At 41.9% G+C, this 24020-nt stretch overlaps 1 protein-coding gene across 3 annotated transcripts in view; it reads right to left on the bottom strand.

Annotated features, from left to right (window-relative positions):
- Positions 1–24020, bottom strand: part of LOC135378223 (L-fucose kinase-like) — a 39825-nt gene that overhangs the window by 6807 nt on the left and 8998 nt on the right. For all 3 annotated transcript variants that reach the window (XM_064611175.1, XM_064611176.1, XM_064611174.1), the window contains exons 4-20: positions 23662–23787; positions 22637–22706; positions 22448–22548; positions 18292–18372; positions 18110–18229; positions 16415–16592; positions 14139–14254; positions 11263–11436; positions 11076–11186; positions 10890–10991; positions 8213–8322; positions 7899–7976; positions 7454–7590; positions 6595–6752; positions 2976–3122; positions 2731–2895; positions 1681–1715 (exon numbers count right to left, since the gene is read on the bottom strand). In XM_064611175.1, coding sequence (XP_064467245.1) covers positions 1681–1715; positions 2731–2895; positions 2976–3122; positions 6595–6752; positions 7454–7590; positions 7899–7976; positions 8213–8322; positions 10890–10991; positions 11076–11186; positions 11263–11436; positions 14139–14254; positions 16415–16592; positions 18110–18229; positions 18292–18372; positions 22448–22548; positions 22637–22706; positions 23662–23787 — 2009 coding nt within the window. The remainder of the gene's footprint in view (positions 1–1680; positions 1716–2730; positions 2896–2975; positions 3123–6594; positions 6753–7453; positions 7591–7898; positions 7977–8212; positions 8323–10889; positions 10992–11075; positions 11187–11262; positions 11437–14138; positions 14255–16414; positions 16593–18109; positions 18230–18291; positions 18373–22447; positions 22549–22636; positions 22707–23661; positions 23788–24020) is intronic.

The following is a 24020-nucleotide window of genomic DNA, read 5'->3' as shown; positions in this document are numbered from 1 at the left end:
TCTATAAGTGGGACACGCTTCGGCTGCACCGCGGGTGTCCAACGTAGGAAGGTTTCACTGCATGTAGGGAGGCATAAACTATGAAAGGATGAGGAAGAAAGGTTGCTACTCCCACAAGACAACTGGCACTGCTACAGTTTCAGGTGTATTCCCACTAGTGCGGTGCACCTGAAACTTCAGTGTAAAAGAGCTCACTGTAAAGTTTCTCAAGGGCAGACGGTGTATTCGATGCAGTGTGATTGTCGCAGAGTCAGGCTTTTCACATTATGGACTGACTCTAAGTCATGTGCCACGTGCTCAACAGCAACATCTTGAGCTGGATGGTGGATGTGAGAGTAGCAGGTCATACTTAAAAAGCTACGGTTTGCTCGTGCCATGAGCACTAGTCCCGTCGGTTACGTACAATGAGTACCATTATTCCAGCTGTCTTCCGTGTCAAAGCTGCTCCTCTCACACGTGACAGCAGTTGCTTTCACTTTAAGACAAATGTGATGGCCAGGACACCTCCCTTCGTATTCACAAATACTGCTTCAAGAAACCCGTTTGAGAGACTGGGTGTAGTTCAATACGGTCGTGCTGTGCAGATGCGGTACCTTGCTGGCGTTTGGAAAATTCGATGGCAAGTATTGCTGCCACATCACTGGCGATTTGCACATCAGGTGATCCCTCCCATGCAGCACCTTCGCCAACTGACAGTCGGGATGTTTACACGCTGCGTAACGCATACGCAGCCTGCGGCGTGCATGTCATTGGACTATCCTGATGCGGAATTCTTGTTCAGGAGCAGAATTCGAATATTCGAATGCAAGCACAACATGAACCCACACACAAAGACAGTGAAACAAAACCAACCCCCGATAGCGATTGCACACGCGCATGCAACACGCGCACGCTGCCACTGTTGCATTGTTCTGTATCGTAGAAGTTTTATTCATGTGCATTTCGCTAGTGGAGCCTCATTAACAAGAGCGGATCTGGACAATGCATATTCTGCAGGACTGGCGAGAAGCCGGCGAGAAATCATTTGAGGACGCACTTGATTTTGTGTGACGCTGACGTCACAAGCAAGGAAAGCTCGAATATTCGAAGATAGTCTATTTATTTGAAAGCCACGAATATAAAATTGTCAAGTCGAGTGGAATCGAATATGAGAACTCAAAATATTAGACTCATATTCGAAATGTCAAATATTCGCACAGCCCTACTTGTGATAGTATTACTTAGTTTAACCGAAATGCCATAACAGCTATTTCATTACTCGAAAAACCACCACCAGTTACAGATTTCTAGTCTTACCCTAGAAAGAGCATTCCTTTTTGTAAGCAAAAGGGCCACCCGAAAGTTTCATACCATGCTATTGTAAGTTGAGTACAAAAATAACTACCCTATTTACATTGCCCAGTTTAGGAAAAATCAAAGTAGAAAAAAGGGGCATCTTATCATAACAGGAAAATTCCATGTGTATAGATCACAATAATCTAACTATACAAGATGATCAGCCATAAAATAACACAGAAGTACATAGTGGGATAAGCTACTTCAGTGCTCAGAACTGGCAGACATTTACAGTGGATAATGATCTTTTTCTGCCTTGATTGAGAACAGCCCTGATTGAAATGTCAGTGGCTCCTAATCTGAGGCTTATCATTCTACATGAACTTATTATATTAGTGTTCTTACTTGTCTAGCCTTCTTGCCTTGGCACCAATGGGTCTCTGTAGCCAGAAAGAGAAAACATTAAAAACACTCCACCATCTCCAAAATATAGTTCTGGCAATCATCATCATTATGCATGGACACATGCTGAGAATAAGGGGCACGTAACAAAACATGCTGTTTTGTTCAAATTTGATATATGCTCGCACAGAAAGATCCACAAAGCCCCTTGCACTTTTTTATTCTCGTCAATGGCATATATCTTCTTTACCACTATTTCACACAGACCCACAAGATAGAAGAAGTACGAGTGCTTCTGCCACCACCAGCTTAAAAAAGCAAAGAAGAAAAATTGCTGTCCTCTCATTTAGATAATAAATTTCAAGGAAATTATTGTGTATACAGTCCAACCTGGTTACAGCAAAATGCATCCCGTACTAGTGCATCCCAAAACACAACACATTATGTATAGGGCTCTACGGTGTGTCTAAAACACTTCAGAAACTTCCATGATCGAATAATCACGACTCTACTGCACATACACGTTTGTATTGCTTGCCTCTTCACAGTTCGCAGCATAAATATTTTCAAATTTCATAAAATTCAGTACAATGAAACAAATCATGATCCCTGTGAATTTTGTTATATCAAGGTTTGGCTGTATGTCATTGAATAACTTCTACTGTAGCTAGAGCCTTCTGTGTTAGTGTTAAACCCGGTAAAACCCGTTTTCAACCCCCAATTTGCAGTATGATCACCTGGGGTAAGACCTCAAAAACCGCAGACAGGAACTTGCCAAGGTACAAATTCAGCCACCAAATACAGACACTGGAGAATGCTTGGCATCTTGTGTTAGTCCAAAATGTGAGATACACTCTTCATTTATTTTCTACCCAGTATATACTCATATAGCCCGATTTTATCCCGTTTTAGAGCTCCTGCAATAAAACCCCACATTTTTACCTCAGATTTTCAAAACCACACATATAGACCAGAAAACACAACGGCCCTAGTTGTAGCACATCGCCTGTGTTTCTACTGGTCTCCATAATTTTATAAGGAACGTAAATATACCTTATTGTCAACTAGCACCGCTACGTTGATCACAGACCCACCCATTTCGTAACAGATTGGAGGAGTGTCAGTCCAACCCCCGAATAGGTCCAATCTTGCTGGGCATTCAGCTACTACCCATGTATCATAAGGATACAATCTTCCTGAGGGAAAGACATGGATACACTGTAAATAGATACGATTGTAACATTTCAGCCATTTGATGCACCCAATGGCCTGCCTGTGCCACCCCCAAAACACAGCACCTGTTTGCAGGTGTTGACAGCTTGTCTCACAAGCACTTGCAGAGCTCCTTCATAATGTCTAGCAGCACGCATCAACCTGTCTGGACGATCTGTCCAATTCTGCCGTTCAGCATGTAGCGCTTCAGCCCCTTGAGCAATATTTTCTCTCTGAAGAAAACAAAGAGATGCATGCGTTATGATGGCGGATTCTTAGACCCTCACACACACACACATTGGGCTCTGAAAAGATGTTCTATATAACTACAAATGAATGAAGAGATGTGTATGATGCTTGCCAAAAATGCTGCTACTTCGAAGCAGCTTTTCATTTAAAAATTCAGGCAGCAAACAAAGAGGATTAAAAAAACATCCCTGTGTGGGGTATTACTAGGGGTTTTACTGTGGGTACCAGGGGCTCTAACTTTACATGGTGAAGGAGGATTTCACCCTCACTGTACCTCTCCCCAATGCACCACCAAAAGCATAATTTGAGGGAAAGGGGGGGGGGGGGGGGTCGAACCCCCTCTGAAGAACCATTCTCAACGGAGAGTCCAACCGAACCCAAACGTGAACCTAAAAACGTTATTAACCGTTATTTTGAGCTGAACTGTAACTGAGCCGAACCGAAACTATTGGCGCCATCTTGGAGCTTAACCAGTACTGAACTGTAAAAAGAAATTTCAGTACATAGCCAGTTCAAATAACGGTTCACACCTACATATTACGGACTGTGAGAAATTTTAACTGTGCTACGTAGCATGTGACTGATGTATGCCAATGATTTTCATATGCCACACTTTAAGAAAAAAGGAGTTGTAGCATCACAGACGAGCGTCGCAAAAGATGATGCACAAAAAAACTAAATTTACCGTGTGTGATCAAATTTAATCCTTTCGAGGACTAAATGAATTGCTGCAACCATTAGTCCCTTACTGGACTACATGCATGGGGCTAAATGAATGTCACAGAGTGGACACTGCATTTCAGATTTTCACATACATAATAATTAGTCCTGATTAACTTTCCAGAATATGAAGTTATTTTGATCGTAGTTGGGGTTAAATAGCTTAGCGATTAATTTTTATCGTCACTGGATTAAATCTAGCAGCACTCAGATTAATTCATATGTCACACAGATTACTCTTTTTGTGCTTGGATTAATTAATATGGTACCTGGATTATTTTTTACTCTTAATTTGTGTGGTACCTGGACTAAAAATTAGGCATCTGGAATATTTCATACGGCTGACAGATTAAAAATTTGCGCAATTGGAATTAAATCAGTGGGAAAACCTGTAGAAGCTGCAATTCCTCCGCAGTATTTAGGGCCCTAAGTTTTCGGGTAAAACCCGATAAAGCCCGTTTTTACGCCCCAATTTACATGAAAATAGTTCGGGTTTAATCCGATAAAACCCGTAAACCGGGCTTGCGAAAGTACAAATCAAGGACTTGATCCGCACACGCGCGAACTACGGCAATCGCGCGACCGCTCCCGACTTGCTCCAGACCGTGCCACGTCTTGCTGGTGAAGTAAACAAAACACGTCGGGTTTGTGGACGCTTGCATGCAGGTCCGATTTCTAGCGTGAAAAATGTTCCTTTGGTAGTCGTCACCATTTGAAAGTTGGCTTCACTTAACACTTTCGTGCATTGCGGTCAAGCCCACCTCAACGAATGCTTAGTGTTGCTTTAAGTGTACGGTTGTAGATTTAGCGGAACTTTTCGATTCACTTAGTTGTGTTACGAGAAAGCCATCTTTAACCTATGACATCATACACTTTGTTTAGTGATATATTAGGTTAGATTATAATTATATATGAAAACTTGTGTCAATAAGTAAGTTGAAAACCACAGTGTTGGACTTTTGTACTGTCAGTGGTTTCCGTGGACGTCGACGAGACCCTTTCTTGTGCTGTTACCAAAAATAGCAAAGGAATCAGGAAAAATCACGCTCAACAGCGAAGAAACAGAGTTAAGCAACGCTCGGCGTTCCTTGAAGTGGGTTTGCCCGCAATACACGGAAATGTTAGGTGAAGCCAACTTTCAAGTCTTGTAGGGTGCATCTTGTATCAGCAAAGTACGCGGAGTAGTAAAGAGGATGCAACGATATACGAGGCATACCAACGCAAGCGCAAGCATGCTCTAAACGCTCATCGATGGATGATGGAGGGGCCAGTGCAAGCCTTAGTGGTTATACAGTGAATTATCTATCAGTCTCTTAATAAATATTCTTTCACTTAATTTCAACACTCCACAGACCGACCGCTGTGGCGTCCTTCATGATCTCGGTTGCCTTGCGACGTAAACCCCCAATTATTAATTAATTAATTTCAACACATAAAAGTATCTTTTTTTTTTTCACCCGAAAATACGTCACTTCTCAGTATATCACCCGATTTTACCCTGTTTGGCAGGTCCTGATTTTCAACCCGATATTTACCCCCCGATTTTCACAAAAAATAAAACCCGAAAACTGAGGGCCCTAACTTATACTCCTTTTTGTCTTAGCTAACTCTTTCTCACTCTCGTAATTCACAGGTGATGGTGATGCCGATTTTGAGCAGATTGCGGTGGTCTTTGTAATTGGTTGGTTCATGAGCAGAGCATCACTGTTTAGTACGCTCAGGTCCAATCACAACGTAGATGAAAGGTACATGTTATAATGCCTCCACGGCATATTGAAAGGATCAGTTATATTTGCGATTTGCTACGAAAGCAGGGAGTACACTTTTCACGTATAATTAAAATACATATATCCAAAGTGTCAAATAATGGTACAGCCCCTGTTCTAAACTTCTCAGATGACATTGTAATTAGAAGTTAACTGTGATAGTGGCAGGAGGAGAACATCCGATTAAATAGTGTACATTCCCCCATTCCTCGCAATGCAAACTATTGTCCCAGTCCGCTGCAGACCATTAAATATAACAACAACAATGTTGCAGCGCAATACACATACCGCGGCTAGTTTCGCCTACAGCAACATTTCGATCGAAGCAAGTTCATATTATTAAACCAGTTTGTGAACCAAACCATTTTTGAATTAACCGGTTTGAACCTTCCACCAAAAGTTGCCTTCCGGAGCTGAACAGGAACTGAACCCTTCTGGTCGAACCCGAACTGATAACACTTTTGGTTCGACCCTCTGGTGTTCAGATCCAGCTCTACAAATCTGCTATTTTGATTCTTATTTATCTTTAACATAATTTTTGCGATTAATTGCTTAAATTTCGACAGCCAAAGTAGGAGCTACTTGACCTCTAATGCACATGTGAGGGCCTCTATGCACTTGATGCATCTGTAAGAGCCAGAAGGATAGTGCATTGCACACATAATTTAGTGATGGCTGAGGCAATTGGTGGTCGTGGTGGAGGGGCTAGTAATGGACAGTTTTTGCAGACATTGCTACACACATTGGCCACAGTCATTCTCTTTTTCTAATACCAGCCAACCAAATTTTTGAGTTGTTGCAACTGGCTCTACACCCTTTTTCTTTGTTTGTATCAAGTACCACATTTTGGAAATTCAAAGCTTGTGCATAATATACATTTGCTTCTGATACCAATTAAAAATAAAAGTTAAAATATTTGCAAGGCTCTAAATTACTTTCTAGGTGGCTCTAGGAAACAAGATCAACAAACCTCAAGCAGTTCAAAAGCACCTAACCATGCTCTGTTGCCTCCTGGACCACTACGAAGTCCACCAGCTTTGCCTGCCATGACCCCCAGAAAATCAGCAATGCACGAGAATGTGCGGCATACCACAGCAACGTCATTCGTTCCATGTCCACGTTCCGCAACTGAAAGTAAGTGGGTGGTGTTGTACTTATCACTGCCTTCCTAAGTGCTTCGTGCATAGTAGTACTAAACTTTTTTATACTGTTACGTGCTGGATAACTGTACTGCTACTACATACGAGTTAAAAGTTGGGTTGGTTGGTCGTACATAATGGGAAACCGCAGGAATTAAATCAGGAAGGGGTTGGATAAGCAGAAAGTCTATCTGCCTATCAGAAAAAAAAAGGTTACTTTATCAGAGGAGAGGAGGGAATAACACCTGCCACAAGGGGAAAACAAAGGAAAGACAGAGTATAAAAGCAAGTTGTTTTGGGAAATAAAATCTCTGTTGCCAGATCAGTGCTCCGTGTGTGTATGTGTCGTCCTTTCTTGTATCTAGCACTGGGGGCCCATTCATACATGTGACTAGCACCACAACTGGTTGGAACAATTCGCTTTTCGGTAGATACATTTTCATCCCAAACCTCCATGCTACATGCATAGTGTATAACTGCAAACATCTATGTTCTGGCAGGACAGAACATGTGCCTTCAACTGCTACTTATCAATACTGCCTATGGTGACACTGTAATTACCTAACATTTGTTGTACCTACAATTTCTGATTCAAGAAATGTCACTCAAAATATGTTTTACTTCATTCTGATGTAACAGGCAATGTCACTATCATGGTGTATTTTCTTTCTGAAAAAGCTTCCAGCTCACCAGTGTCTAGAACGGACATTAGAGTGTCCTTGTGTCCTGTCGCGCAGGCACTAACAAAGAATGGCAAGACTTCAAAATCCGTTCCTTCGGTCAGAGTTGTGTACACTAGAGAAGCTGCTACAGCAAAATAGGTTTCCCTGAAAATAACCAGCATCCACTGTATGAGGTCAATCTTTAGTTACAGTAGCAGCTGCTGAGCTACGCATACATTTATCAAATGCAGCATTCATAATATCTCGCTACACATTAGTACAGTCGAACCTCGATATAACGAAACTCATGGGGAACACGATTTCTTTTGTTGTACCAAATATTTAATTATATCGAGCCTGACACAATATGGCAGCCAGTTGTGGCAAGGAATACAAATTATTTTGCTGTACCACGAATTTCATTGTACCGAGGTTTGACTGTATTATGCAACCAGTGAGAGTTTCATACTCACCAACGCCTTGCCAGTTGTTCCGTGACAAGATGGTAATGCAAAATGTCTTGCAATGATAATCTCTCAGTCTCCCTCCACCTTTATTAAATACAGCATGTAAAGGAAAGAAAAAGATAGAAAGGATATTTACCATATCCCTGCATGTTACTCATTATGCCATATTACTATATGAGAAGGCTCAGGTTTCTAGAGAGTGGTCTCTGCCTAGCATACACGCAAAGCATGCTACAAAACAGGGGCTTTGCTGCATGCTGGTCTCACCTGCTTTATTCCAGCATGCCAGGTAATATGGGTGAATATGGTATCAAAATCACCTTTTTATGGACAGATGATCAGGGACACCTTCAAGTATGGATATAATAGCACCAATGTCACCATCAATGGGGAATAACAGTGCTGTTAGCAAGCTGTTAGTAGAATCACCCTGAAAATAGAGGCTACATTATGGATATTGTTGTAGTGCACAGCTACACGGTGCTGCACTCACGAATGTGTGGTGTGAGGTGAGCATGCTCTGTCAGCGTATTTTTTGGTCGTGAAAGTTTCTGAACTAGGTATTACTGTTGTATCCTAAAAGCACTTTTCTCTAGGAGAGAACAACCGAGCCTGACTCTCACTGCTTCATATTCATGGAGTAAGTTGGTGTATCTATGCTATTCCCCCAAAAATTTGAACTCTAGTTTCATTTAAAGGAACATAGAAGGGCTAAAAAAAATAAATATGTCAGGAGGAGTAAAAATTAGGATTACAAGCCCAGGGATACATATACAAAGTGTATGAGTACAGCATTCAACCCTGGTCTACAAAAGGGCTATCAGCCTGGTAGGCCAAAAACGCTGCTTCCCTCAGCTGCCAGTCTGCTACGTCACGTCTTCCACCCAATAGGCACGTGCCTTCTTTTTTCTTTCTTTTTGTGGTTGTGTTTAGCGCTGCCCGTCCCACATCTGAAACAGAGCGGCTGACCGGTCACTGTGCTCCCTCGCCCTAGCAGACTATTCTGGGCAGCCAATAAATGTGCTCGTATGACCTGACGTCACAACATGCCAGAAGGAGCTCAAGGGGGGGGATCACTCCCACTGTGCACACACTTATAAACTAATTTTCTCAGAAAATGTGTGTTCTCAGAAGAAATATTTTGCGTGAACATATGGAGCCACGATGTCGTCGGCTCCAGTGAATTGCAATCGATGATCTCAAATGGAGGCTTTCTGTGGCTCACCAGTGGCTACCCATGCGGCTGATGGCAGCTCATCTCCATAGCTACGGCCGCAGAAAGCACGTAGTGATTGGGAGACTCTCAATGACTACATCACATTGTTTAACTCTTTCCTTACCGAGCCCATAGAGCGTCGATCACCGGTGATCGACGGTTTGTGAGCCGTGTTACGTGGCCTCCTGAGCACTTATAGACAAGTGGTGACATTTGGTGGACACTGCTGACACTGCAGATTCAGTTTCGCTTTCAGCTTCTCCTCATGGTAGCGATTTATGAAACTGGCTCTGCGCCAAGGAGGCAGTGTGGAGATTTTATCTTGGATGCGTCGTCTTCCCGTGACGCAACTCTTTCGCACGTGCGCAATACTCACATTTAAACGTATTTGAGGTCGATTTGTTTATTAGAACACAAATAGTGACTCAGGATATGTTGGATAACCAGACTTTTGTCGTGAATATAAGGATACGTAAAACTTGCACTGTTGCTGTTCTTCTGCCTCAAAACCAACCAACTAAGGAACCAACTAAGGAATGGAAAAGCAGTGAAACAGCAAAATGTGATATGAGGACAGGAATCTGATCATGAAACTAATGTTTTCCGCAGAAATTATGGTGCTAATCTGTGTCTTACTCCTTCAAGAGACTCAGTCACTCAATGTGGCATGTACGGCATGAGTGTCGATCTTTTTTTTTTTACACAACTCACAAACTTTTTGACCGAGTGTGTTGATATTTGCAGATATTACTTCAGACAAAATTTGCCACATTTTGAATATTTTGGAATTTCTAGGTTGATATTTTTCTGCGAGATACAGGTGTATCAGTTTTCTGTTGTTTGCACAGATTTTTTTGTGTTCCCAAATTAATTTTGGAGATACAGGGATACCTTCTTTTATAAAACCTATACCATTCGATAGGGCGCCCAGTTAGGTACAGCTTCCTTTATAGCAACCTATTCTAATGTGATCCTGACAGCAACAAAAACTATATTTGTCGAGCCACAAAAAAAAAATGGTCGTTTTTGCCACGGTAACGAAAGAGCTAAGCGATTAATCTTTGTTCGAGGTGGCATTGCTCAAGTTCTGGACACATGCTGAAGGTGGTATGTTAATGTCACGTGGTGAAAAACTACGTTTGAGGTGCCTTCCATGCTCCTTTAACGTTCATCATTCAAACTGAGGAATATATCATGAAATAAGGATGAGCAGGCAATCGAGCTGGTGAAGGTTCGACGATGGTGGCATACCTTGAGCTTGAGGGAACGAGAGGACACACAAAGAAGTAGACAGGACAAGGCTCAAAACCAGCAATGAAAACATTTATTGATCAGAAAAAAAGAGTCAGGAGGCGGAGAGGAGGTTACAAAGGGCCTCAGGGAGAATGACCGAGGGCTGGCTGACGCAAGCATTGTCCGAGCCTATTACGGCGGCTTCAAGAATGACCCGGTTAGCATCATCCCCTCCAGTGTGAAGACACTTGGTCCGCGAGAAAACGGGGGCAAAACCTTGACAGGAGACCACGTGTTTGGCTAATTCTGAGGACTGGCTCTTATCTTTGACAGCGCTAGAATGCTCAAGTAAACGTTCGTTGACACAGCGTTTGCTTTGGCCTACATAGGATTTTCCACAAGTTAGGGGGATGAAGTACACAATGTGTTGTTTACACATAGGTATGCCACCATCGTCGAATATATCATACAAGAAAGTACAGAGACTGCAAAGTTTTGCTAGTTTGTGCTACGTGCTCAAAATTAATAATGATAGGTAGAACACGCACCTCTCGTGCACCCCATAGATCATTTGCTGTCCATGATGTCACGTCATAAAAATCTTTCAGGGAACGGTTGAAAATTGTGAATTTACTAGCTCTGGAAGAGACCTAAGAATATCGTTAACAATAGGCAACATAAAATTTGCATGGTATGAACAACGTAAAATTTTTAACAACTCAGATGATACTTACACTCAAATTATCATTAACCCCCAGTACAACAAAAACAGCGGTTTTGTGTTTCATAAGAGGTGAAGAAACCTCAAACTGCAACACACATGTAGCATCAGGCACCCTGAAATTCTTGGGAAAATATGAATTTTTGTTAGAGATTTTTTAAAGTATCAAAGCGATTACTTGAGCTGCACAATGTACATACCTCATTTTGTGAGCCATGTATGACCCCACTAAGGAATGAGTCCTCGCCAATAGTAATACCAGAAGCAGAAATATGGCAGTCGCGTAGCACTGATTTATTTCCTATTTTGCATCCCCTCTCAGATTTCAGAAGAGAATTCATAGCAATGAAATTTGTGCCAGTCATGTTTTCTACCTAAAATGTAAAAGACATGATAGAAAGCAATGGTTATGAGGCTAAAACACACAACAGACGAAACACAACACAAGCCTCAAGGTGCCTACGAACAGGAACAATTGAAATATGGCAGTCGTTGGAAGTAAGTCATCAGAAAGTAGATGCCAGCATAGCACAATTGGTTAGTGCACTCGACTGGCAAGAGGCATGTAGTTCAAATCCCACTGCTGTCTGGCTTCTTCGACGACTGCCGTATTTCATTACATAAAAGAAGTGAAACAGTAGTTTACAACTACAGCATATAAGTACCTCACATGTAAATCTACTGCACAGTAACGTGCACAGCTACATGTCTTGGTAGCATAATTAAGAATATTTAATTGGACAACAGCTATAAGGCATAGGAACACAGACACAGCGTCATAAACACTGACACTCTAAGAGTGCAGTACAAGGCAGGAAAGGGTAACGGTAATGGTAACGGAAACAGAAACGGTATATTACCAAAATTGGAGATGGTAACGATAACGGAAACGGAAACGCATACCACGGTCCTCCATTACCGGAAACAGAAACGGAAACGAATTTATTGTCCGGTATTGAATTCGGGTAATGACTATTCCTGTTGTGCAATGACATTTGAGTGACTTTTCATTTTTTGTTTTTGTTTTGATGACTCCATTCCCTGTAATGCTCTAAATACTACACGAAAGCATGGAAGGAAAGCCAATATTGGATCTCGAGGGTGCATCCGTCGCCTACCTCGTCTCAGTCCTCATAACTCCATGACATCAACACATGACTATACTCCACCATAGCATGAGGATGACAGCCTACTATAGTTACTTATTTTGTACTTTGATTTTTTTTTAAATTTCACCGTGGCCATGACAGTATTATTTACTACTAAGAGCGTCTGCTTATGAATGCGACATTGAATGAAGGTTGCGACCATCTTGAGTTGCTGGACTCCTTGTGACTGAAGACATATTCCGACATTTTTTTATCTTGCGAAACGCGTGCATCCTAACGACGTAAAATTACTTGCGTAGTGTGTACGCGTGACACTGAAGGCACTTGGGCAAAACAGGGTGCTGACAGAGTCAGAAGGGTTGTCCTCTCGCAGCTCTGTAACAACCGTTCCATTACCGGAAACGTAACGGAAACGAGATTGAAGGGCCGGTATCAGAAACAGATAACGGGAACGAAAATATAGCAGTAATGAAAATAGAAACAGTAACCGAAATACGTCCGTTATCCTTCCCTGGTACAAGGTCCCTTCCCGTATCCTCAACTAATCATGCAGAATTTCACGTCATATGACTACTGAGCGGCACCACAGATGGTTAGTCCAATAATTAATTTTTGGTCACCTAAAATTCTATACAGTAGAACCTCGCTAATTTGATCTCGCTTCATTTGAAATTCCGGTTAATTTGAAGGATTGCTGCGGTCCCGTCTTTGCACGTTGCATTAATTCGTAAATTTCTTACCAAACTCCATCTACCATCGGCTTCCAACCCATGCAATAAAAACCATCTTGCTTGCTCCCTTGCAGACTTCCCTTTCCCAGCCGCCAATCACGTGGCACAACCAACTCGTGCTTTCTTGCCTTGACACCTTGACTCAGCACTTCTGATTTCTGTAGGGAAAGGGGGGAGGGGTGACCCCCCATATTCGCAGCTTTTTCCGCTTTTTGGCCTTTCTGGTAGGAAATTTTGTGGGGGTCTTAGAGGGGTGCTGGGAAAATCCCCGAGTATACCTACTTTCAGTAACCCAGTTCTGCAGGCGGGTAGGCAAGGGTTATGACGTAACACATATTGTCTGTTGCAACGATTGTCTGTTGTTCAATGATTATCTCAGAATACTTCTGATCCACATGTAACGAAGCAGAAATGTTGCTGTAGTGCTCAAACATTCCAATGCTCTGTATGTGGGACTGCTATTATTTCATCGATATTTTCGGAAACATAGATGGCTTTCGCCTGGTTAACTGTGCACTGCACATAATAAGGCATACTATATCGTGCAGATCTCTATTATGTCGTATCACGGTCGCTGCTTCTCACCAACGGTTCAGAAGTTGTAGTGAATTAATGACGAAGCTCGCTAATGGAGCTCTGAAAGCAACAGTACTTTGGGACAATAGTAACATGGAAGAATAGGCTTGTTGCACTGATGTGTTGATAAATACCACTGACACATGCATGTTCATCACAATCTTTTCTATCCCATCATCATCCATTGTAGCAGGAAGGTTGATATGATGTTCCACACAACAAAAACCAAATTCCTCGTAACAGTCTGGTGGTACGGCATAGTTGCTGTGTGTACATATGCAACCACATGAATTAGTCAATGACATTCAAGTGATGGTGCAGCAGCTTAGTGGACACATTCTTTCCAATTTCAAGAATTGCACAAGTTGTGATCACCAATGCGAGGGGGGAAATCCACGATTTGTGTGTAACTGGTGGTATTCTTTAAAGTCTCATCCGGAATAATGTGTCACCTGAGAGCATACCATCCATATTCAATATCAATAATACATTGCTACCATAGGAAAATTCAGAGAATTAATGAAAACATCTTACAGACGTTCCGCTGTGCAGCGAGAAAAGAAAGAAAAACTGCACTGTATTTATTGTATCAGGGACTACTATAGTATTGACATTCTACTGCATCTACCTCATGTTCAATTTCCATATCACAACTCTTACCTCAAGTGCTGCATGCCTGTAGCCTTCCTGAATATTACAGGACCAGAGGTAGTTCAAATATGTTTCGGCAGTAATGGAATGGGACAGATAGTAATGAGTGACATTTTCCAGAGAGCCTTAAAAGAAAATGGGGAAGACATGAATGCTGTGTGGGTTCCCCAGCTCTAACATATCAGTAAAGTAGAGCCCATATGTGTTAAGGAAGCAGTGCGAGATTCTAACATCATCTGCACTGTTTTTGTAGTGGAAAGGTCAATCACTATAAGATGCTTTCACGCAGGACATATGAATGCCGTACTTTTTCACAGAGCAGAGGATTTCTCACACAGGTGCACAGCTTTGGTGGCAGGGAATTTCAGTAATGGGGAGGGTTGACTAACGTGAATTGCAGAGGCTGAACGAACAAATCAGACAAACACAACATTTACCCTGGGTTTTTCAGGGTGTTGACTAGCACTGCACGTCATTTCACTTCTTTAAGCTGTAATGCAGACTTTGTATCATACTAGCTACATATAATATATTCATAGCATTGAACACAATAGAACAAAATAAATTGACTGTATTTTCCGGTTCTTCAATGCATAACACGTGCGTTATACATTGAAAAAAGTGTTGCGAAGAGGCACTGCATGTTATACATCAGAGTTTTTTCCCAGAAGATCAAATTTTTAGGAGGATATTGGGCGACTTGTGGACATGAGTATTGCCCCTGGTGATAAAACTCCCTATTCATAATCTCAAATAAAGTTGTTGTTGTTGTGGACTTGTAGCCTAGGAATAGCCTCGGGAGGGTTTCATAGACCTCCAACAAGTAAAGGACACTGGGTGATTTCACGCCGAATCAGGCAAGGTAGTCCGGTCGACCTCTCCAATTTTTCTATTAAAGCCTTGTCCCTAGGAGACATATTGGCGCTGAAAGTAGATGAAAATAATTTCTGGTTATTTTTTAATTAATTATCATTCAGATGTGGGGATTTCGACCATTACGCTTCCTACGAAGTTTGACATCACGTATCTTCATAACTATTCGACATATTCAGCTGATTTTTTTTTTTTACATATTGTCAGGGGTGGGTAGCATTGCATCCTAAGTTCTGAAGATTCTAAGGTTCGCCTTTGAGGAGATAACAAATCGCAAAGTTGCCTCATTTGTAAAATATGGTAAGTTTTCGGAACCTCACTAGTCGTCTCCCAGGTGTGGTACCCAAAAGTAATCTACATCATTATGTTAGTCTCGAAATGCCCTTTCTTCTCATAGCAAGTACATCGTATTGTGATTTGGGGCAACGCACCCAATAGTCTTTTTGTGAGGGGTGTCTACCGAAAATGCGTAAATTCAACAGCGCGCGTCCCATATATTCCCACTCGTGACGTCCTTTTACTCACAAATGTTCTTCATCACGAGTCAAAACAGCACATAAAAAAATTTTGCTTCAGAGATGGCCGAAGTTACTTTCGTAACCCAACGTTGGTCAACGCTTTTCAGCTGAGCCATTTACCTTAAAGGGGCAATTACCTTGATTTCAAAATTTAATGCCATGCAGTGGCATGTTACACAGATGAGGCTATAATAGTTTCTGGAGATCCACAAGTCACTTGTGAAACAAACCAATTGGCATCCTGCCTCAGTTTTGCCACGAGCATCCTTTAGCTTCTTCGCTTTAGTGTGTATGTCTCTCCTGGGGATGTTGGATTGCTGAAATTTTGAATGTAAGGGATGTCAAAATTCCCCACCAGCACAGCTAAAGTGCACGTGGGAGGGACGCCATCTTGCAGCACTAGTGATTTCGGAAAGCAGGCTTCGCCTCATGCAGGGAAGCATCAGGTGGAGCGCACTTTCAGGGTGGTGTCATTCGTATGCGTGGAATAGTCGAATATTCGCGAATCCAATACTTCAAGTGATTGATATTCGATTCGAATTCGAGAACTCGAATATTCGCACACCCCTACTTAACACTAATGACTGTTGTATTGCAAGTATCCTGTAGATCCGATCAGCATCTTATACTTTCTTCTGAGACCACATACATCCTCCTGTGCCCACCCAAAGGGTGTCACTGAGGTTTAAGGCGATCAGCTGTCATCATGGTAGGGGTGAGCTCCTAAAGGTGAGCTCCTGAGAAAGAACAAGGAGCACAGGTGACCTGCAGTGGACGTGCAAGACCCATGTTTTGCACACCTCTAAAAAATCCTCCACTCTTGGAAACAGCATATCGGAGAATGATGAAAGCCAACGCCCGTTTCGTAATTGCAGTGGCAACCGAGTAACTCACCAATTTTCAGTGAATACCGGGAGAGCTCATCCCAGACAAGACTTCTGGCCTGAATCACAGACATATTCCTAGACAAGCTGAAATGGCGATCATACAGTCGACCACAGTGGCCATTTACAAATGCTTCCTTTGAGACATTCGTTGCCGTTGCCATCAGCAAATCAAAAAACAAGGATATCTGGAAACAATGCAGAATAAGCCCAAGGAGAAAATGGTCAGTACACACACATCAACCCTGTGAAGAGCTCTTGCCAGGAGCTGTTGTTTATACATGCTTGTGGCTCGAAAGAGTGATACCTTCTCACAATATTTTGGAAATAGGTGTTACACCATTCAAGCCTTTTGTAGACGGTTTTTGAAAGGGTAAACTACCTTGTCATAGCCAAAGAAAAAAATTAGAGCACTAATCAAGAAAGATAGGACAATCAACCTTCTCAGTTCGAGCTATACAGGGTGTCATAGAAAACGTGTCATTGAATTATAATAAAAAAACTACGCCACCTAGAATCATGCGGTCAACGGCATTTGTTCTTATTAGGTTTTTGCCACCTTGTAAAGTTAATGTCATGTACAACAAGTTTAATTATGCAAATATTTGCGAACTGAACTCAGAAATTTGCCAAGGGAAGGTCACTTTTTTACCCCACCAATATGAAGAGCGTGCCGAATTCACTCCAATTCATGATAATCGACAGTGATATTCACGAGCTATCCCATCGGAAAAAATTGCCGAATATCATGCTTTTCGGAGCACCGGACCATAACGCGCGATGTCTTTTTGAGCGCAATCGCTCGCAGTGCGACGAAAGGAGGTTCCGAAGCCAGCCCAAAGAGTGATAGTAGAAAAAGTAACAGTTCCTAAAATTGGGAGAGGGAAAGCATTATCCCAACGAAAGTCGGACGTGATAAGCTATGCCTGCGTTATCTCTTTTTGCGATGCCGGGGTGAGCTGGGTTTCCAACCTCCTTTCGTCGGACTGACAAAGATTGCGCTGAAAAATTCATCGTGCGCTATTCTGTGCGACCTCCGTAGAGCATGATGTTCGGCTATTTTTTCCGATGGGATAGCTCCTGAATATCCCTGTCAATTATCATTAATTTGAGTAAATTAGACACGCTCTTCACATTGGTGGGGTAAAAAAGTGACATTTACTAGGCAAATTTCCGAGTTCAGTTCGCAAAAATTTACATAATTAAACTTACGTTACACGACATTCACATGAGGAGGTGGCAAAAACCCAGTAAGAACAAATGCCGTTGACCGCATGACTCTAGGTGGTGTAGTTTTTTAATTATAATTCAATGACACGTTTTCTGGGACACCCTGTATATGCTTGGAAAACTAGAAACTTTGACTTGCAATGTCCCTGATGTTTGACAAGCACATTTTTCAGGTATTTTACTGTGTAGTGTATACTACTACAACTTGAACAGGTTTAATACATTAACAAATATTTAAATAATTTGCAAAGGCATAATCAAACTTCAAATTTTGGAGGTCATCACACGAGAGAAGGTGCAGTCAGTCGCAAGATTGTCTATAGGTTAGCCCTGACTTTTCTCTATCCCGCTACAATCTTGTGGCAAATTTTCAGACATGGGGGATTGTCGTGCAAGTGCAAGTCGCATGAGGTGATAGTGTGCAAAAACGCAAAAACGAAAATATCACACCAAACCAGCATAAATATGCCTTTACCTGCATAGGCTCTACACCACTATCAAGACCCAGGTAGGTACAGCTGTCCAATGGGGATTTGGCATGAAGTGAAAGAAGACTTTCTGCGATTTGCGTAGACAGGTAGACAATTCCAGAAACCTGACAGACACAAAGCATTTTCAAATGCTCTAAAAGACACAAGAGGCAATTTTTTAACTTACAATTTTTACTTTTCCATCAGAATGTAGGTAGGAATGCAATGTCTCCAGTGGTGCAGAGTACAGTATGTTAGCAAGATTCCCCTACATTGGGATACAACGCTATGTAAAATAACTGCAGACACCATACACAATCTTCTATACGCATGCACTGTGAGCCCTGTCAATGAAATGTTGCTTACACAAACACTGTCATACTTTGATTAGGAAACAAACCAACACGATGCTTCGAGATATACAGGGTGTTATACCTAACGTGTTAAAAAATCGCATTTCAAAATCTACTCGTCTACTTGGCGGGCAATAGAGTTCCCTGTGTTACGCAAACATTGTAGCAACGGAAGTGTCACAGTGGTGGGTGCCGGCTATTCGTGCTATTAACTATTCGTGCGTTCTGGTATAGATGACCATGTGTGTTTGTTTTTCCCACCATTGGGCAGATCGCGTGACAATGTCATAGTTCTCGGGGAACTCTATTTGGGTGCCTCAAAACGACGGTTTACGCTTGACAACATAACATGTTGTGTCAGTGTAGGAAACTACGCAGTTCGACCTCCTTATGTTTCATGTGAAAAAATGAATTTGTGCTTTTTTCTTTTTTTTGGAGAACTCTGAAGCGTAAATTACATGATACATTGTTAAAATTTGTCCACGTTCGACACGAATAAATCATTCAAAAATATCATTTATTTATTTGATTGATTTATTTGTCAAAAATGTTGATTATTTGACAATTGACATCAATTATCATTTGACAAAGTGTTGGGGGACTAGGGGTGAAAGGCATGTATGCTATGTTTAGTCACTATCTGTCAGAGAGGAAAAACCTATCAAGTTGTCGGATCGCCTTCTGGATGCGAAAATGTGGATTAGGATGAGGAATGTGTTTATGGGCAAGCGGATTACACACAGTGAAATATTCCTTAGGATAACAGCATTTAGAACTGAAGCTTTCTTTTGTAGTTTTATTCTTCTTTTTTGTTTCATCAACGCTCCAAGCGAACCAATAAAAAAATCTATCAGACGACCACTGCCATTTCGATCAAACGGTGTTCGATCAAATGGCTTTCGACCAAATGTCCCACGTTCGATCAACGGCTTTCGACCAAACGACGTTCGATCAAATGTCCCGGAACAAAAAAACAAAAAAAAAAACCAAGAAGGAGAAGAAGGAAGTTCCTAAAACTCATTGAGCTCCGCCTTTATGTATATATGAACAAGATAAAATGAAAGGAACTTGACGCGAAGGTCTCTGAGAACAAATTCCGCCTCATAACGCGCTGATTATTGCCCGGAAACTTCAGTACTATATTTTTAGGCACTCCCTGGTTTTCACAGGGTACTTCACATTATACCAAACCTTTCGTTCAGTGTTGTGTCATTAGTTCAGCGGAGAATCCCCAGTGACCCGGAGCTTTTCCTTATCTTTGTCAGTAGGCCTCCCTTTGTCCGCGGTGCAAAGACAGACGGGTAAAGGTTTTGGGTCATCCCACGCGCAACCAGCAAGCAGTGTCGAAAAATGGAAAATCCAGGGAACCGGTATCGAAAAATTGGGTGTACCTCAAAATAAAGTTATCAAAATCCCTCATTGCGTGGGCGGAAATAATAGCGCAGCGGTCACTTGATCGTTTTTTCTTATTAGTTCACCTGTTAGCTCACAAAAAAAAGATAAAAGTACAAATAAATAAATAAATGAAAGAAAGAGAAGAACAAAGAAAGCTGTAGTTGTAAATGCCGTTATCCTAAGTTCCCCAACCCTTTTTCAAGTAATAATTTATGTTAAGTAATAAACATTTTTAACAAAAAAAAAAACAGTCAAATAAATTGGATGATGCTCACTAGGTGGTGCCCCTATATCACATATCGTATTTCCTGTATCGTATTTTCTGCTATTGTCGGTCAGGCGCAGACTTTGCAGGTGTCCTCTCATACTTTGGATGTCGATGAGCCGTATCTTCAGCAGAAGCGGAGTTGTACGGGCCATGAGACAATGAATAAATGGATGTACAGCTTTCATTGTACATAAACATCGACACAGAAAAGATGCAGGGGAGAACTGTAAAACCCGTGTCTGGCCAACTGTAGAAAAATACTAGTATCCAGAGGACGATATCACTAACAAACTAGTGCAGCGAATTATATTGATTTTGTGTTGCCCATTGAATGGAATTTCAAATCAGGAGAGCAAATGGTAACACTTGGTCGGCTGTGATGTGCTCAATCGGCTAGCTGCAACTACGACCCTGTATTTTTGGCAGCGCAGGTGCTTTTGGGACCATTTTTTCCGTCCACACAACCCGGGACCTTTTTTTTTCTCATACCCCGCGAATTTCGAGATCGTGGATTTCGCCACCGGAGGTCCTCCCGAAAAACTTCAGAAGTTTGGAACTGACTGAGGCATGCACTCTTAGCGAAAAGAAAAGGAAACGGCGAATTATTATTATGAGAGACGACTGTATAATTTCTAATATTTTTTCAGCATTACGAACATTACAGCACAGTCCTGTTGAACGCAATTGTAACAAATGACTGTAAATCCCGGCTTGCACTAACTGGAAATACGAGAGATTCTTCTTAGCCTTATAAGACAGTTCAAACGGTTGACTGAGTCCCCACAAACTCGAACCGGCAAAATGGGCAAATTGACGTTTCGCATGAAGCTAATAAACTCGTGTCACTCTTCTATACGTGCACTGTGCGCAGAGAGAGAGAGAGAAAAGGAGAGGGTTGTTGGTGTCGGTGTCCTTTCTCTTTACATTACACAAGCACGACTATGCATAATGTAAAAGCCCGAGACTAGGGAACACGAAAAGACAAACACAACACGAAGTCTCAAATACAGCTGAAAATTTTACTTCACATACAAGAAATATATACAAACAGAGGGAAGGGAACAACCAGTTGAGGACAAAATAGGAGGTCAGTTCGGGAGAACAAGAAGAACCTTTCGTGTTCCCTAGAGTCACTAAATAAGCTACGCGATGCAACGCGCGACTCTAGTGTTCCCTAGTCTCGGGGTTTTACCTTATGCATCATCATCACCAGCTCGCTTGCTTCCTAGCCATTTTTTCATTGTCACGACTATGCAGGCTTAGGGGATAATCCCGTTACGAGCAGCTAAGCAACCTTTTGTACTGGTCTTCAAGGCCATGCTCTAAGTCAGTGGGCTATGAAAGTAACGAGAAGAGAGAGAGAGAAAGTGGATGCAGGAACAGGCATGCCCCATACGAGCTAAAACTGTGATGCGCATGCGCACTGCTTCCTCGGCGGATGGATACGGTCAGCGCGATTTCTTCTTTACGTCACCAGATGGCTCCACAGAGTGACATGCTTTCCGTCGGTCATATGTGTACTCACATTTCATGCTTTTTTTATAAAAACGAAAAGTAGCAGACATAAATTTGGTGTCTATCGATTCCTGAAATATTTAGAGAGAAAGTAAATGGAAAGTTTTTTTCGAAATGGCTATAGAAGTTTAATAAAAACCTGTTCAAAGAGGGAGGAGAAAAATTGTGTATTTTTTTCACATTCGTGACGTCACCGTAAAATACATACGACATGTATCAGAAATGTAGTAACGTTATCCGATTCATCTCGTCTTCCTCTTTATAGTGAATCCACCCGCGTTAAAATATGCGCGGTTGTTACCGAGAAAGAGCATGAAACATGTTCCATAGGAAATACATTGGGACACAGAGCTGGTATGCCCTCTTAACCACATAATTTTCAGACAAGTAGATTTTGTAATAAAATTTTTTAACAAGTTAGGCGAAACACCCTGTATGTCACTTCCTATTCTGACAACTGGAGACCAGCTATTCTGAGAGCCCTAAAAGGGCTTACATTAAATTCTCAACGAGCATATTTTGCTGTATAGAGATGAAGTGCAACCAGGGATTTTCCAAGCACTCCCCATAACTCCCCGTTCCAAGACCGCACAACATCCCCCACACAGGATACATGCCTGAAAGGTCAAAATACCTGCGAAGCAGGCCAAAGAAGCCCGAAAAGCCAGCACATACAGGTTTCACAGGCCTCCTTCAGAATTCTAACATCCCCTGAGATGAAAATCCTGCCCAAATCCATGGGTGCAACAGCAGAGAAGTCGACTCTTGCAAACACAACCAAAATGAAAAGCAGAAGCAAGGCCAGGACTCACATCACTGTCTACTTCAACTACACCATGGGAAGTAGCATAGTCCGGTGTGCTTGGGCAGCAGAACAGCATGCCATCCTTGACACTGTTCCAATCAATATTTTCTGCATATCATAAACCAGACTTGCATAAGATTGTCTACATTACCAGAGTCGTATCAATTATAATAAAAACATGAAGATAGAAACTTGCCTATGCCACGAACGGAGAGTATCATATCTGTGCTACAAACCCAAACGCCAGGGGGGCCACCATACTGCAGCTGTTAGGAAAGATCGCACCTATGAATTATGGCTTTGAACTTACGAATACTATGCTGGATTAAGGTATGTGAGGTTCCTACATCAGGATTAAAGTATATGTAGTTCTATACACTTTGATGTACCCAGCTGATATGAATAGGCAGTATGCAGGCAGAAAAGACAGAGATGAGGGGACTTAGTTGAAATAGAGGAATAGCGACATCCTGCTTGTTGCTATTTCAGGGTGTCTATCAAATGGCAGCCTTCAAATTCCCTGACTTTTCCAAGTTTTCCTTGACTGTTTCAAGCGAATTCCCTGACCAGAACAAAAGGAAACTTGGTGCCTGCTGCTACGTTTTGATACCCCTTCATAAAAAAGAATATTTACTGAGTTTTAGTGAGGCTGCCCTACTTTTCTGCCTCTGAGCTTGTCGTATTGGCGAAGTGCTCCTCACGGCAGCGTTACTGCGACGTTGATCAGCATTCACAATTTGCTGTGCATCACGTCACGGCACTTGCCTGCGATTTTCCCTGACTTCTGCTGCTTTTTGGCAAATTCCCTCACAATCCCCTGACTTTTCCAGTCACATCAAAATTCCCTGACAATTCCCGGTTTTCCAGGTTGTTAGACACCCTGTATTTCAATGTTATCTGCACATCATATGCAGTGAACTTAAACAATTTCATATTGCAAATTAACAAAAGACAGAAAAACAGAGCTTTGCAGAGCTTTGAAGCTTGTATCACAACTTGATCAGTGGTAGAAAATAATTAAAAAAACTGTGTTGTATAAATCGCAAGCATGAAAAGCAGGGCTGGCCCATTTGCACCCTTCCCCCACTCCCAACAGCCTACATCCCCTACTCATTGCCTCAGGCACTAGTAAACCAGGTCCACTTAGCTTACCATTTCTGACATATGCATATTAAACAAAAACAGCAAGTTATGAATATTTTGTAAGATAAAATAACATACCTTCTGTAAAAGATGGAAAAGTCTTTCCAAATTTGTCTGCATTTTTGTTTCGGATGACTTCTCATAGCATACAGACGGCAGATGGCCAAATGCCTTACCACAGGGCTCATATACATATTCTCGTCCCTAGGAATACGGACAGGAGGAAGACCACAATGAACTTCCATGCTCATTTAACTCTTACAAACAAATAGTTTTGCAAGTTCAGCAGACATGTGTGCACTAGCTTATCATACAGTAACTAACTCGCAACTCTAGAAGAAAAGGAATTGATCCTGTTTCTACACTATGCACCTAAGAACAGTGAGCTTACTTCAATGACAGGAGTGCTACAAGGTGTAGAGGCTGATCATGGTAGA

The sequence above is a fragment of the Ornithodoros turicata genome, chromosome 1 (genome assembly GCF_037126465.1).
Source record: "Ornithodoros turicata isolate Travis chromosome 1, ASM3712646v1, whole genome shotgun sequence".
NCBI classification, from domain to species: domain Eukaryota; kingdom Metazoa; phylum Arthropoda; class Arachnida; order Ixodida; family Argasidae; genus Ornithodoros; species Ornithodoros turicata.
Note: the sequence above shows the minus strand (reverse complement) of the source record. Positions and strands in the feature narration are given on the sequence as shown.